General features: G+C 32.7%; 1 protein-coding gene across 1 annotated transcript; it reads right to left on the reverse strand.

Moving 5' to 3' along the window:
• Positions 1–539: 539 nt before the first annotated feature.
• Positions 540–3,030, reverse strand: LOC149212510 (putative aldo-keto reductase 2). Its single transcript, XM_089390619.1, has 5 exons — positions 2,721–3,030; positions 1,926–2,123; positions 1,560–1,732; positions 1,385–1,487; positions 540–1,123 (listed from the first exon to the last, which is right to left on the reverse strand). Exons 1-5 carry the CDS (start codon positions 2,940–2,942, stop codon positions 776–778), a joined length of 1,044 nt encoding a protein of 347 aa, XP_089246745.1. The 5' UTR covers positions 2,943–3,030; the 3' UTR covers positions 540–775.
• Positions 3,031–11,881: the final 8,851 nt, after the last annotated feature.

An 11,881-nucleotide genomic window follows, 5' to 3' on the forward strand; every position in this document is an offset into this window, starting at 1 on the left:
AACAATTTATTTAAAAAAATAAATTTAGACAAAAAATTATCAATATTAACTTAACATCATTTCACCCCTAATTAACTATGAAACACCTCATAAAACAATCAACATCAATTAACGATAAATTATAATTAACTATGAAACACCTCAAAACAATCAACATCAATTAACGATAAATTATATTTTCTATATCAACTAGACATATCTTATCTATGACACATTTTAATCCCATCATAATAACTAAATTATTTGATAATAAAATTAAAGAAAGTATACTCATCCAATCTTATACTCTTCGTCTTATTTTCAAAATAAAAATATTTATCAAATATTAAATCTCAATCTTACCCTCTATCTTATTTTCAAGAAAAATAAAAATAAAAAATAAAAAATTCTATTAACCTAATAAGTACCAAAACTTACAAGAAACTTCTTTCCATGGTTTCTACTACCCACAGTTGCAAGAAACATTTGTGCATTATGTCTAATACCAATATTGACGAGAAGCTTGTTTCCATGATGTCTCCATCGAAATCAATATTGTAACCAATACTTATTTATTAAATAAATGGGACAAAAGCCCTTACAGTACGGTTGTCTCTACCAGATACAACGCACAACGTCGCTATTATATGAATGGGATAGTACGCTTACAATACACAAAACTTCTTAAGATATTTGCGACATAATATTTATAACCATATATCCGAGCATATACCAGTTAAAACAGATAGGAAAATGACGATTTCGCTTTGTTCGCAGAAAGCAATGTTAAAAATTATCAGACGGCATCCTTCCATGAAGAGAAAGGAGGTGTTTCTGAGTTCATCCACGTCAAATCCTGGTAATCATCAGCAAGTCGATTTCCTGAGAATCCATAATTGGATAATATATTTTCTATTTCCTTCATCTCATCAGGTGTGATCTTCACAGAAAGAGCACCAATATTTTCTTCTAGATTCTTCACTTTAGTTGTTCCAGGAATTGGTGAAACGTCATTACCCTGATGATGAATCCAAGCCAGGGAAAGTTGACTGGGGGAGCATCCCTTCCTGGAAGCTATTTCAGCTATTTTTTGCAATGTCGCCTTGTTCTTTTCAAAATTCTCAACTGTAAGCCTTGGAATTGTCTGAACAAAACATCAATACTTTATAAAATTCAAAAAACCCTCCAACGAAACAATAAAATGTAGTTTCATCAATGCATTAATAGAAACTCTATGGTGTTATGAAAATGAACTAATAATGAATTTACATCAACTTCATATCCGACAAGATTTACAACGTTTAACTTTTTCTTTCAAAACAATACTTATAAAATAGTTTTTCCTACATTATTAATAATTTTTTTTTTAATTCTAAATTTAAAATATACATAAGCACAAGTATACCTTTCTAAAGTCATCATTGGTTAAATTTTCAACTGACTTTGCTCCAGAAGTAAAGAAACCCCGCCCGAGAGGGCTGTAGGGCACAATTCCAATACCAAGTTCCCTGCAATTAGAATTTTAATATGTATGTTAGTAACACTACGGTAAATCCTAACACTACCACACCTGATCATACCTGCAGGTGGGAATAATTTCCTCTTCTACATCCCTAGTCCACAAAGACCACTCTATCTGAACTGCTGTTATAGGATGAACAGCATGAGCCCTTCTAATTGCCGATGGGGACGCCTCCGAAAGTCCGATGTACTTTATTTTCCCTTCTTCTACTAATTTCTTCAGCTCTCCAATCTGTCACATTTGCATAGACAAAGCAATACATCCAACTCTTTTTAAGGTTAATGTAAGTTACAGATGCACAGACATAAGTAAATGAAATAGTAAACTAGAAATGCTTATTGCAACAGTACATACCGTAACTTCAATGGGGACTGTAGTGTCAATAAGATGTTGGTAATAAAGATCAATGCAATCCAGCACATACCGTAACTTCAATGGGGACTTTAGTGTCAATACGATGTTGGTAATAAAGATCAATGCAATCCACTTCAAGTCGCTTCAAGCTTGCTTCGCAGCAGGCACGAACATATGCAGGGTCTCCTCGAATCTTGAGTTTTCCATCGACAAAACTGGCTCCAAACTTTGTGGCTAGTTGGACTTTCTCTCTAATTCCTTTAATGGCCTGTAAACCATTAAATTACAGTTTATTACCAATGGTGAATGAAATTTGGTAATAGCAATTACAAGGTGTTTATTGGGTGTGATTAGGTGCATTGTTAAATATTCCTAAAAGTTATTAGTTCAATACCTGTACTTGTTAGAATGTTATTAATTCAAGAATATTATTTTTAGACACATCATTTCTCATGTGATTGTTAAAACACTCTTAAATATTATCAATTCTTAACCTTATTAAAATATTATCCTTAAACAATATTATTAAAATATTATTATTAAATATAACCGTGATAAAAGCAAGGAGTCGTCTCCAGAATTGTTTGGATGGTCAAAAGTCAAAAGTAGCTGAAATCCAGGTAAAAAAATTTCAAAATTTTTTGTAAAAACAGTGTTTGAATCTTGTTTTTATGGTGGAAATAGATTCAGCACCATAAAAATACCTGAAGTTTAACAATTATAACTTGGATTTACAAAAATCATTATCCAATTTCCTCTATAAGCCAAATTTACATAACTTTCCTAACCATTCTTCCAACCAATTAAACTACGGCAAAAAGTAACAATTAAAAAGTAAAAAGATAACTACATGCACCCGCCTTACCTTTCCAACGAGGATTTCGTTGGTGAAAGGGCCATAAACGTCCGAAGTGTCCAGGAAAGTAACACCTCTCGAGACGGCATGTCGGATAAGAGATATCATTTCTTGTTCGGGCTTTGGAGGGCCATACAACGCTGACATGCCCATGCAGCCTAATCCCTGTGCTGATACTTCTAATCCTTGTGACCCCAAACTTAACCTACCCACTGATGGTATTCCCGCCATTGCTCCGCTCTCTGCGCGACACTCAATCAATCGATCCGGTAATATAGTGCTGCTTCTTCTCGTTGGTCCTTAGCCTCGTAGATGTAGATGGAGGCAGGCGAGTTCATCAATATATAGAGTTGTATATGTCGCGTAATAATAATTAATTTGTATTCAGTCCGTCACGGCGTTCGTCATCTGACAGTGGTCTAAAGTTCAATTCACCACGGCTTTCAATTGTCTTTTGCTCAATGAATGCAGGATCAATCGTCATGGCGTTCGTCATCCCGCTAAGTGTGCATGAAGCGTCATTAAATCAACATGGGGTTCGTCATAAAGTCTCACTCATTAGGTTTTATAATGGGTTCGTCTTAAAGTATCACTCATTAGGTTTTCCATCCTTATAAATTAGCTTTTAAATGTTTAAAGATATATTGAAAAGATTCAACATGTTTATGATGTTATTATAAAAATAATGTAACAAAGAAAAGATAACAATTTAAATGGAGTATGGAGGGGAGAAAATGTGTTCAAGCTTGTAATAGTCTCACATTTGTACAGATGTCAATCTTATAGATGTTGCTCAAATCACCTAGCTAAATCATTTTTTTCCCAATCATATTATTATGTCAAAATTTTACATACATATTATATCCAAGCTATAATATATAAGGTAATGAGGAGAAATGTTACCATAGTTCCTCATGGTGAGTGGCGCACAAAAAATGTAATTAGACAGAGGAGGAAATGACTAAATAAAGAACATTTTCCACTTGAGTGGCTATGAGATTCCATGATATTCTACAATCAACATAAAGAAAGCGGTTTGTTTTAGAATTTGGAGTCATTTTACTGAAGCCATTAATTCCAGTTTTAAATTAAATTTAAAATTTGTCTAGCAAAGTCCACATGGGGTAGCTCAAGCGGCAAGGGCCGTGGAAATGAAGTCTCACCGAACCGGAGATCTTGGGTTCAAATCTTGGGCTACCCTTCCCCCGTAGAGGGGTTCATAATGGACATGTAAATCGGAGAGTCCCACCCCAGCTTACAAAAAAAAAAAAAATTGTCTAGCAAAAAATTGTTGGAATTGCAAATTTATGTGGTTCACACAATTCTAGTGTCCAAGTAAATTTGTAAATTTTCAAGACGTTGTATCCATTTATGCATTAAAAAACATGGTTTTAAAAATGAAAAGTTACACATGTTGTATAAACATATATACACATGCAGTGATTTTTGTATATAAACTTGTGCCTTCCACTTGGTGAAATCTTTATCAAGAGTTGTTGTGTATTACAGAGTTTGTTAGGTTGCATTGCCTTTTAATAAATTTAAAAACTTAGATTCTTTCCCACCAATTTGATTTGAGATTATTCCAAATTGTAATTTATAACATTCATTTATATATAAGCAAAATTTATTTAGCAAAATGGTCAATTCCTTTTAATAAATTTTAAAAATTAGATTCCTTCCAAGTGGCTCCCTGCCCACCAATTTCCTAAGGATTTAAAATTATTCCAATTCTAATAGGTTCTTCCATGACAATTTCTTCATTATTATTGAACAAAATGGTCCATTTTACAATAAGATGCGTAATTCTTTTTTTTTCCTTAAGTTAAAGTTGACCCATGTCAAAACAACAGAATGAAAAATGTCAAATGGGGATGAAAAAAGTAGACAATACCTACTTAACCTCACCAATTTAAAAAAAACACCTTCGGTGTAAAAATAATTGAAATTTTCTTGGTCAATCACATTAGTGACTTGTAATGTCTTGGTGGTTAGCTGTGAAAATTCCATTTCAAATGTTGTCATGCCTCATTGCTTTGAAAATATTTTAAATTTAAATATGATAGCATATATTTATTTAGTTTAAATATAATATAAATTTGTTTTACTAACTTTATTAATTATATTTACTTATAAATATTAATTCTTTTTAAGGAATACTTTTTTAGTAATTAAAAAAAGACTCGAATAAATTTAATTCCTCTTTATATATAATAAATTCAATATCAACCTTTGATTGGGTATTATGGTAGATAAGATGGGGTTTAGGGTGTCATGTCCTTTATTTAATGTTGTTAGTACGCGGTGGGTGCTTCATACTTTTCTTTGAGGTCTTTTATAATGATATGAAGAGATGGCGAGTTTGTTTGTGAAGAGAAAGCGAGAGTCAAGGGTAAGACCTTGGCCTCTTGGAACTTCTTATTTGAGAAGGTGAGGTGGGAAATAACCTTAGTGTGGAAATATTTGGTGTTTCGCACAGGGTGGAGAGGAACTTTGTGGTTTATTGCTCTCTGGTGAGTAGAGGTAGTGGTGGCTTTTTCATTTGGGTCACACTGGGTGGTGAACTTCGAACCATCTCAATTTGGGTTTGAGTGCTCGACCTGTAAGTTAATTTCATATACTCTGGTCTTTTGCCTGGTCTTGGTTGATGTCCAGTTGGGTCTATGTGGTAAATTGAGTTGTAAAGGGTGTGTGTCTCAACCGTGGCATGTCAATTACCCCTTGAAGTCGTGTATTTTTATTGATTTTTCTAAGGTTATTTGATGTCTCGATTTGTCTCATCATAGCAATGTTAGTGGTGGCTTCAATTGGATTTTGTGGTAGGGACTAGCATGGGCAGTTTTATTTTGTTATCGAGTCTAGGTTTATGAGTGGGGTTTGAAGTTGGGTCTCTATTCGTTGGGTCCATGTAGGTCCGCAATCTTGGGGTGGTGTTTTTTTGTCCAATGGTGGAGGGAATTGAGTTTGTGGATAACTTTGAGTCACCTTCTTCTTTCTTGGTGGATTTTCGTCCAAGTTTCAGGGCTTTGTTTGGTGTTATTGTGACGAGATTGTGTGCTAGTGTTCCGACCTGGTTGAGGGGGGGTTGTTTCAATTTGTGTGTCCCTTTGCAGGTAGGGGAAATCTCCATAGGAATCTGAAAGTGTCTTTTTATGACTCAGAGATGCTGAAGATATGGAGACAGAGAAACAGGAGTTGTGATGACAAAACTCAGCCGAGACAGAGGGGGTGAGGCTCTTCGCTCACGACTCTATGGGGACACATTTCAAAGAAATTCCACTAGAAGCACGCAAGGAGATAAGGGATTTAGATATAGAATTTAGGGAGGAGAGACACTTGAAGTCTAACTCTAAATTGTTAGACGACCTGGTAGGATGGGTGCTAGACCCTAAGCACACGAGGGGTAGAAAGAAGTACTTGAATCCAATTGCACTTCATAGGAAAATGAAGGCACTCTTGGGTTTGGTACTAAGAGAAAAACAAGTAGAGAAGTACAAACTCTTCTACTCAGTGGACAATGCTAAAAAGATGTTGAGAAACTTGTGGTTATGTTTGGATAAAATTGATGCTCACCTCATTTCTTTTATTTTAATTAAATTATTTGATTTGAATGTTGAAATTAATATTTGTGATCCTTCCAATGTTTCCCATGGTAACTCCATCCATCATCAAGGACCAAAGATATTTCATTATATTTTCAACATTCTCTTCAACTAACTACAATATTATCTTGAATTAAGATTATTTTAATTGATTTAATTTTATTGACAATATTATCTTAGATTATTTAATTGATTTAAATTTTATTAATAAAAGATATTTTATATTATTTATAATTATTTATTTATTAATTTTTTGAATTATATAAATTAATTTATTATTTATTATATTTAAATTTACAAATTTTATATTTATATTATTAAATAAAATAAAATTGTATAATCACATTCTACAAAATATTTCTAAAATTAAATAATTTAAAATAGATAATTGTTTTACTTAGTTATCGAGAATCCACAGTAAAAACCATTTTGAATGTTGATACTAAAAGAGCTTAAATGAAGGATTTAAATAGTTATGAGGAGAGTAGATTTAAGGATGATAAGGGTTTTTATTAAATGTCAAAAATTACAAATTAAATTTTTATTTTTAAGTTTACATTTACTTTTTTATTAAATAACAAAATCGATATTTATCTTTTTGTTATATAATAAATGACATCAAAATAAAATGGTAAATAGAAAATCACCGACAAACTACATTTTTTAATGTTCAGATTTGCTGGAAAAACCACATAGAAAACAAAAGATGCAACAGTTAAATATTTCATTTCATTTTTCTTTTATAAAGTCAAATTAGTTAATTTTGAATTTTGTTTTTATATATATATATATATATATATATATATATATAATTTGATTTTTTTTAAAGATTTGAATATTTAGTTATTAAGAAATTTTATATTATAATTTATTTATTATGTTTTTAGGATTAAAAAAAAAAAAACATTAAGGCCGAAGAAGGAAACTAATGAGAGAAATAAAAAAGAGAATGGATTTATCGGTTACTTAATTTCTATCTATCATCGATATTAAGAGTTTTACTCTTTTCAATTTAAATGGCTTCTTGATGGAATTGATCAACCCTTGCGAGGACCTAAGAATCTTCTAAGTAAATATGGTGCTTCGTTAATTCAGCATGTTTGGCTAGAGCAAAGGAGCGGGTCCTATAATGCCTAGAGTTTGCTGTGTGCCCCTGAATCCTTTGCGAAATGGAACAACCAGTCTCACCAATGGAGCAAAGGAGCAGGTCCTACAATGCCTAATGCCTAGAGTTTGCTGCCTGCCCTGAATCCTTTGCGAAATGGAATTACTAGTCTCACCGATGGGGTTCCACAAGGTAAACACCTTTCATGCACTTTGGATCAATAGAGTCTTTAACAAATCTTATAGAGATATGAATGGTTTTAAAACATCTAGAAATGGAGTCAATCTTTTGACTTTTTAAAAATTCAAACAATCTTGTAAATTATCCCTTAAATAAATAAAAACTGAACATTAAAAATAATACAAATCAAGTAATAATTAACCTTGATTAGAAATTATAATTCCATATTCATTTTACTGTAAGTGAATTGGTGCAAACACATAACTAGTATGGGTGTTTTGAAAATCACAACATTGAATTTCAGTAACAAATTGTAATGATATCAAATGTACGTGAGTGGTTGTTTTACTCTGAGTTAATGAATTTGTTGCAGTAAATACATTGCATTAAAGAGTTACCTAAATAGAAAGTATTGTTACGGAGCAACAAAGGTATTGGACTTAAATAAACAATTATTTATGCATTACAAATCTAAAGGAGAAATGTCCCTACATTATCAAAATTTACAACAAATGCATTCAGCGCAATATCTCCAAGAGACCACCAAAGTATTAGCACTAAGTCATCAACATAAAAACCTTAAATACATAAAACAAATCCCTAAACCATTAAAAATAAATAAATTAAAAAATAATAAATTTTAATTTTCAAAATTAAATTATAAAAATAATTTATTAGATTTTTGTCGAAACCAAACCAGCACCAAAACCCAATTCATAATAACTGCGGCAGGTATAATAAATCACATATTATAATAATATCGCTTAGGCCACCGGCGGAGTTGGCATGTCACTGCCAGCGGCAATTGTTTTATTAACCGGCAGAAAATTATTTTTCATTGATTTTCGAAGCAGCTGAAAATATTTTTTTCACAAAAACGTGGCGGCTGAAAATTTATTAAAAAACTAATGTGTAGAGGTCAAATAAATGTGTATATATATATATATTAAAAGAATATGGTAATTTGAAAAAACGAAAATACCAAAAAGAAAAGGCTAATTGGTAGCCTTACATAGACTTGTATTACTTGCTGGGCAAGCTATTTCGATGTGTATTTCTGGTTTTTCGAGACAATGATGGTCAAATCGCGATAGACTTTTATTTTTCGTGCTTTCCAAGGCAGCGTTTTATTATTACTTGCTCTCCAAGAGAGCGTTTTTGCAGGAACAAAGTAAAAGAGAAACCACTTTAAATCCATAATAAAGATTTCTCTGAAGTAATTTGTATACAAAATGATTTATAGTTTTTTTTAGGAGAATGTAAACCAAATATCTCAATTCGTAGTTGCATGGGCACACTTAATCAAACTTTCCAAATTGTAGAATATCCGATCATACCTGGAATAATATATTGCAAATGTTATTGAGAAACCAGCTAGAGAAATGCATATTAGACATGGCTAATAGAGTTCAATCTTGTTTCGTGTAGGGAATGAAGGAAACCTAGATTTGAGCATATATAGCAAATGTTATTGGGAAACCATCCAGAGAAATGCATATTAGACATGGCTAATAGAGTTCAATCTTGTTTCGTGTAGGGAATGAAGGAAACCTAGATTTGAGCATATGTATATGTTTAGAATAAACTTACCCAAACTTTTAACTATGACTTTAAATTTAAACTAACAATAATGCATTTCTCATTCATAGAGCTTAATTATCATTCGAATTCTAACTTCAGTAGCCAAACAATGAGAAACATTTCATTATTTATAACTAAATAACTTCATTTAGTGCCATGGTTGCTAACTATGGATTAAGCTTGATTGGATCATTTAAATTTTTAAAATTGAATGCAAAATAAATAATGTAGTGACCTAACATATTAATGCCTAGGAAAATTAATTAGATTTTGTTTTCGATAATCATGTTGCTAACCATACAATGCATATCCGTGGCATGAAATGCTAGTATATGGCTATGAGACATACACAGTGGATCTATGTGACAAACCAAAAGATCATAGCCACTAGTAAAAACAGTGTGATCAATGTCACAATTTAATGATAGTACATGGCCACGAGACATACACAATGGATCTATGTGACAAACCAAAAGATCATAACCACTAGTAAAAACAATGTGATCGATGTCAAAGTTTACATTAGCGGGGCTATTGAGGCATATAGAACATGTGTCCAAGAGTAGCCCTCAAAGTAAATATAATGATATGTAACTCAAACATAACTTGGGAAGGGTTCCATATAAGAGTGAGATATCCATATCCAAGGTCTTCTACTCAACCTCAATGGTACGAATCTACAAAATGTGAATAAATGAGCTAATGTCAAACATGGTAGAAACCGTATAACTTCTGATCATTGAGGTATACCACTAACAAACGTGAGGGGACCCATCAATGACGAACATGGACCCCAAGGTACCTAGCATACACCACAAAGTGTGAATAAATGAGTCAACATGAAACAATCATAGACTCAATAAATCAAGAGTCAATGAGGTAAACCCACTATCAATCACGAGGAGGCTTGTCATTGAGGTTTGCAAGCTCTAAGTTTCTACTAGTTCTTAGATCAATCTTCTAGATAATGAGGTAAAGTTGCCATGGGAATTTTTTTTGAAGGAGGGCCTTATAGTATCCCCCATGAATCGACAAGGAATAGACTAAGATATTATGTGAATGGATGAAGTCATGAGGTATAAATGACACAAGGATGGTTGACACAAAAGGTCAACAAGGACTATAGATGAATGACTGAGGCTTAGACTACCCTTGAACATGTAACAACATGATAGAAAAGTGACTTGGAAGGATTGACTAGTGAACACCACATGATACCATGCAATAACATAGAAAGTATCGGTGCTCACTCCATAGTGACTAGAAGATTAACCAACGAGAGGAGTGAATAGACTTCTAGGTAAGCTAAAACCCAATTGCATGGTAATGATGCAAACAGGGGCCATGTTCAAAGGAAATGAGACTAATTTTGCCCTTTTGATTGATGGAATGGACAAAAGTGATTCACCCCCCCACCCTCCCCCCTCCCCCCTTTCTCTTTTTATTTATTTGGATCTCCTTCATAGTTTAGCCAACATGAAATAAAAGATTGATAATGCCTTTTTTCTTCCATTTTAAAGAGGCCAAAAAAGAGATAAAATTATATTTGATAACGTGTCTTCTTCATGGTTTAATGAGCTCTCAGAAGACGTTGTAGTGTGCTTGATAGAAGGTATCCTTTCATGGGGTTTTAATAAGCCTTCAAAAAGACGTAAAGTGATACTCGATACACTTCATTGTTTAAGAAGCATGAGAATGAAAAAAAGGAAGATCATCCTCGTGGAATAAGTAGTATAAATCGTAGAAACTAGGTTTGAGTTGACGATGTTGAGTTATTTATTTGCATAAACCTCGGACATTTATTATCAACCCGGGGCTCGTAGACTTATAAGGTACAAACAAAGTTTGTGTAGGAGTAAATCCTAACATATCTTGAGAGCATAACAACAAAAATCATCGGAAATCAAACTTGCATTACATTTCAAAGAAGCCACCACTTCTTCTCAAACTCGAATATAAATGGGGCTCAGTCGGTTCAAGTGAGAGAAATGTAATCATGACTCTTAAGGTCTATTTGTCTCATGGTATTATGTTTCCATTGTACACTCAACTAAGATGAATAACTCCCTAAGTTATCTCATACCATATGTTGGTGTATGAACAAAATAATGGTTTAGAAGATATCCTTAATGAGTTTCAACCAATTACTAGTGACTCTAAAAATAAAAGTAGCTGAGAATAAAGAAACATGAACATAACCTAATATAATTAGAACTGAAATAAAAATCATACAAATGTATCACCTACAAATGTATAATTTCTTCCTCATAAGGGGGTCATGCCTTCTTGGAAAGAAGACTACAAAGACAATCAACAATAGATCAACAACAAAACCACAGGATGATAGAACTCAAAGTATCATTGTATTAAGAAAAGACTATTACATACAAATGTTGCTATATCTCCCCTCCTCTCCCCCATATCACATTACAAGGTCTAATATATATTTACAAGAATATCATTCATCTATGGATAATATCAATGTCTCTGATCTCATAGATCAAATATCAAATAATGACATACATTTTAAGGTTCCAATCATGATCTTCATCCCTATAGAATGGCAAGAGCATCTTTGGCTCGGATTGAAATGATGAGATGTGTCTTCATAAGCAAAAGCAAGCATGAATGACATGACTCCACACAATATACCATCAAACATGAATCCTTTGTCTCACTATATCTAGCATATCTTGGCCCAT

Source organism: Pinus tabuliformis, chromosome 1_1, assembly GCF_031772625.1.
Source record: "Pinus tabuliformis cultivar Carrire ecotype Pingquan chromosome 1_1, CPIR1, whole genome shotgun sequence".
Classification (NCBI taxonomy): domain Eukaryota; kingdom Viridiplantae; phylum Streptophyta; class Pinopsida; order Pinales; family Pinaceae; genus Pinus; species Pinus tabuliformis.

Excerpts from the sequence above, each read along its gene's own strand:
- LOC149212510 (XM_089390619.1), bottom strand. The coding sequence starts at position 2,942 with ATGGCGGGAATACCATCAGTGGGTAGGTTAAGTTTGGGGTCACAAGGA. Across the intron at positions 2,124-2,720 it reads ACGAAATCCTCGTTGGAAAG|GCCATTAAAGGAATTAGAGA; the intron begins GTAAGGCGGGTG and ends AATGGTTTACAG. Across the intron at positions 1,488-1,559 it reads GAAATTATTCCCACCTGCAG|GGAACTTGGTATTGGAATTG; the intron begins GTATGATCAGGT and ends TTCTAATTGCAG.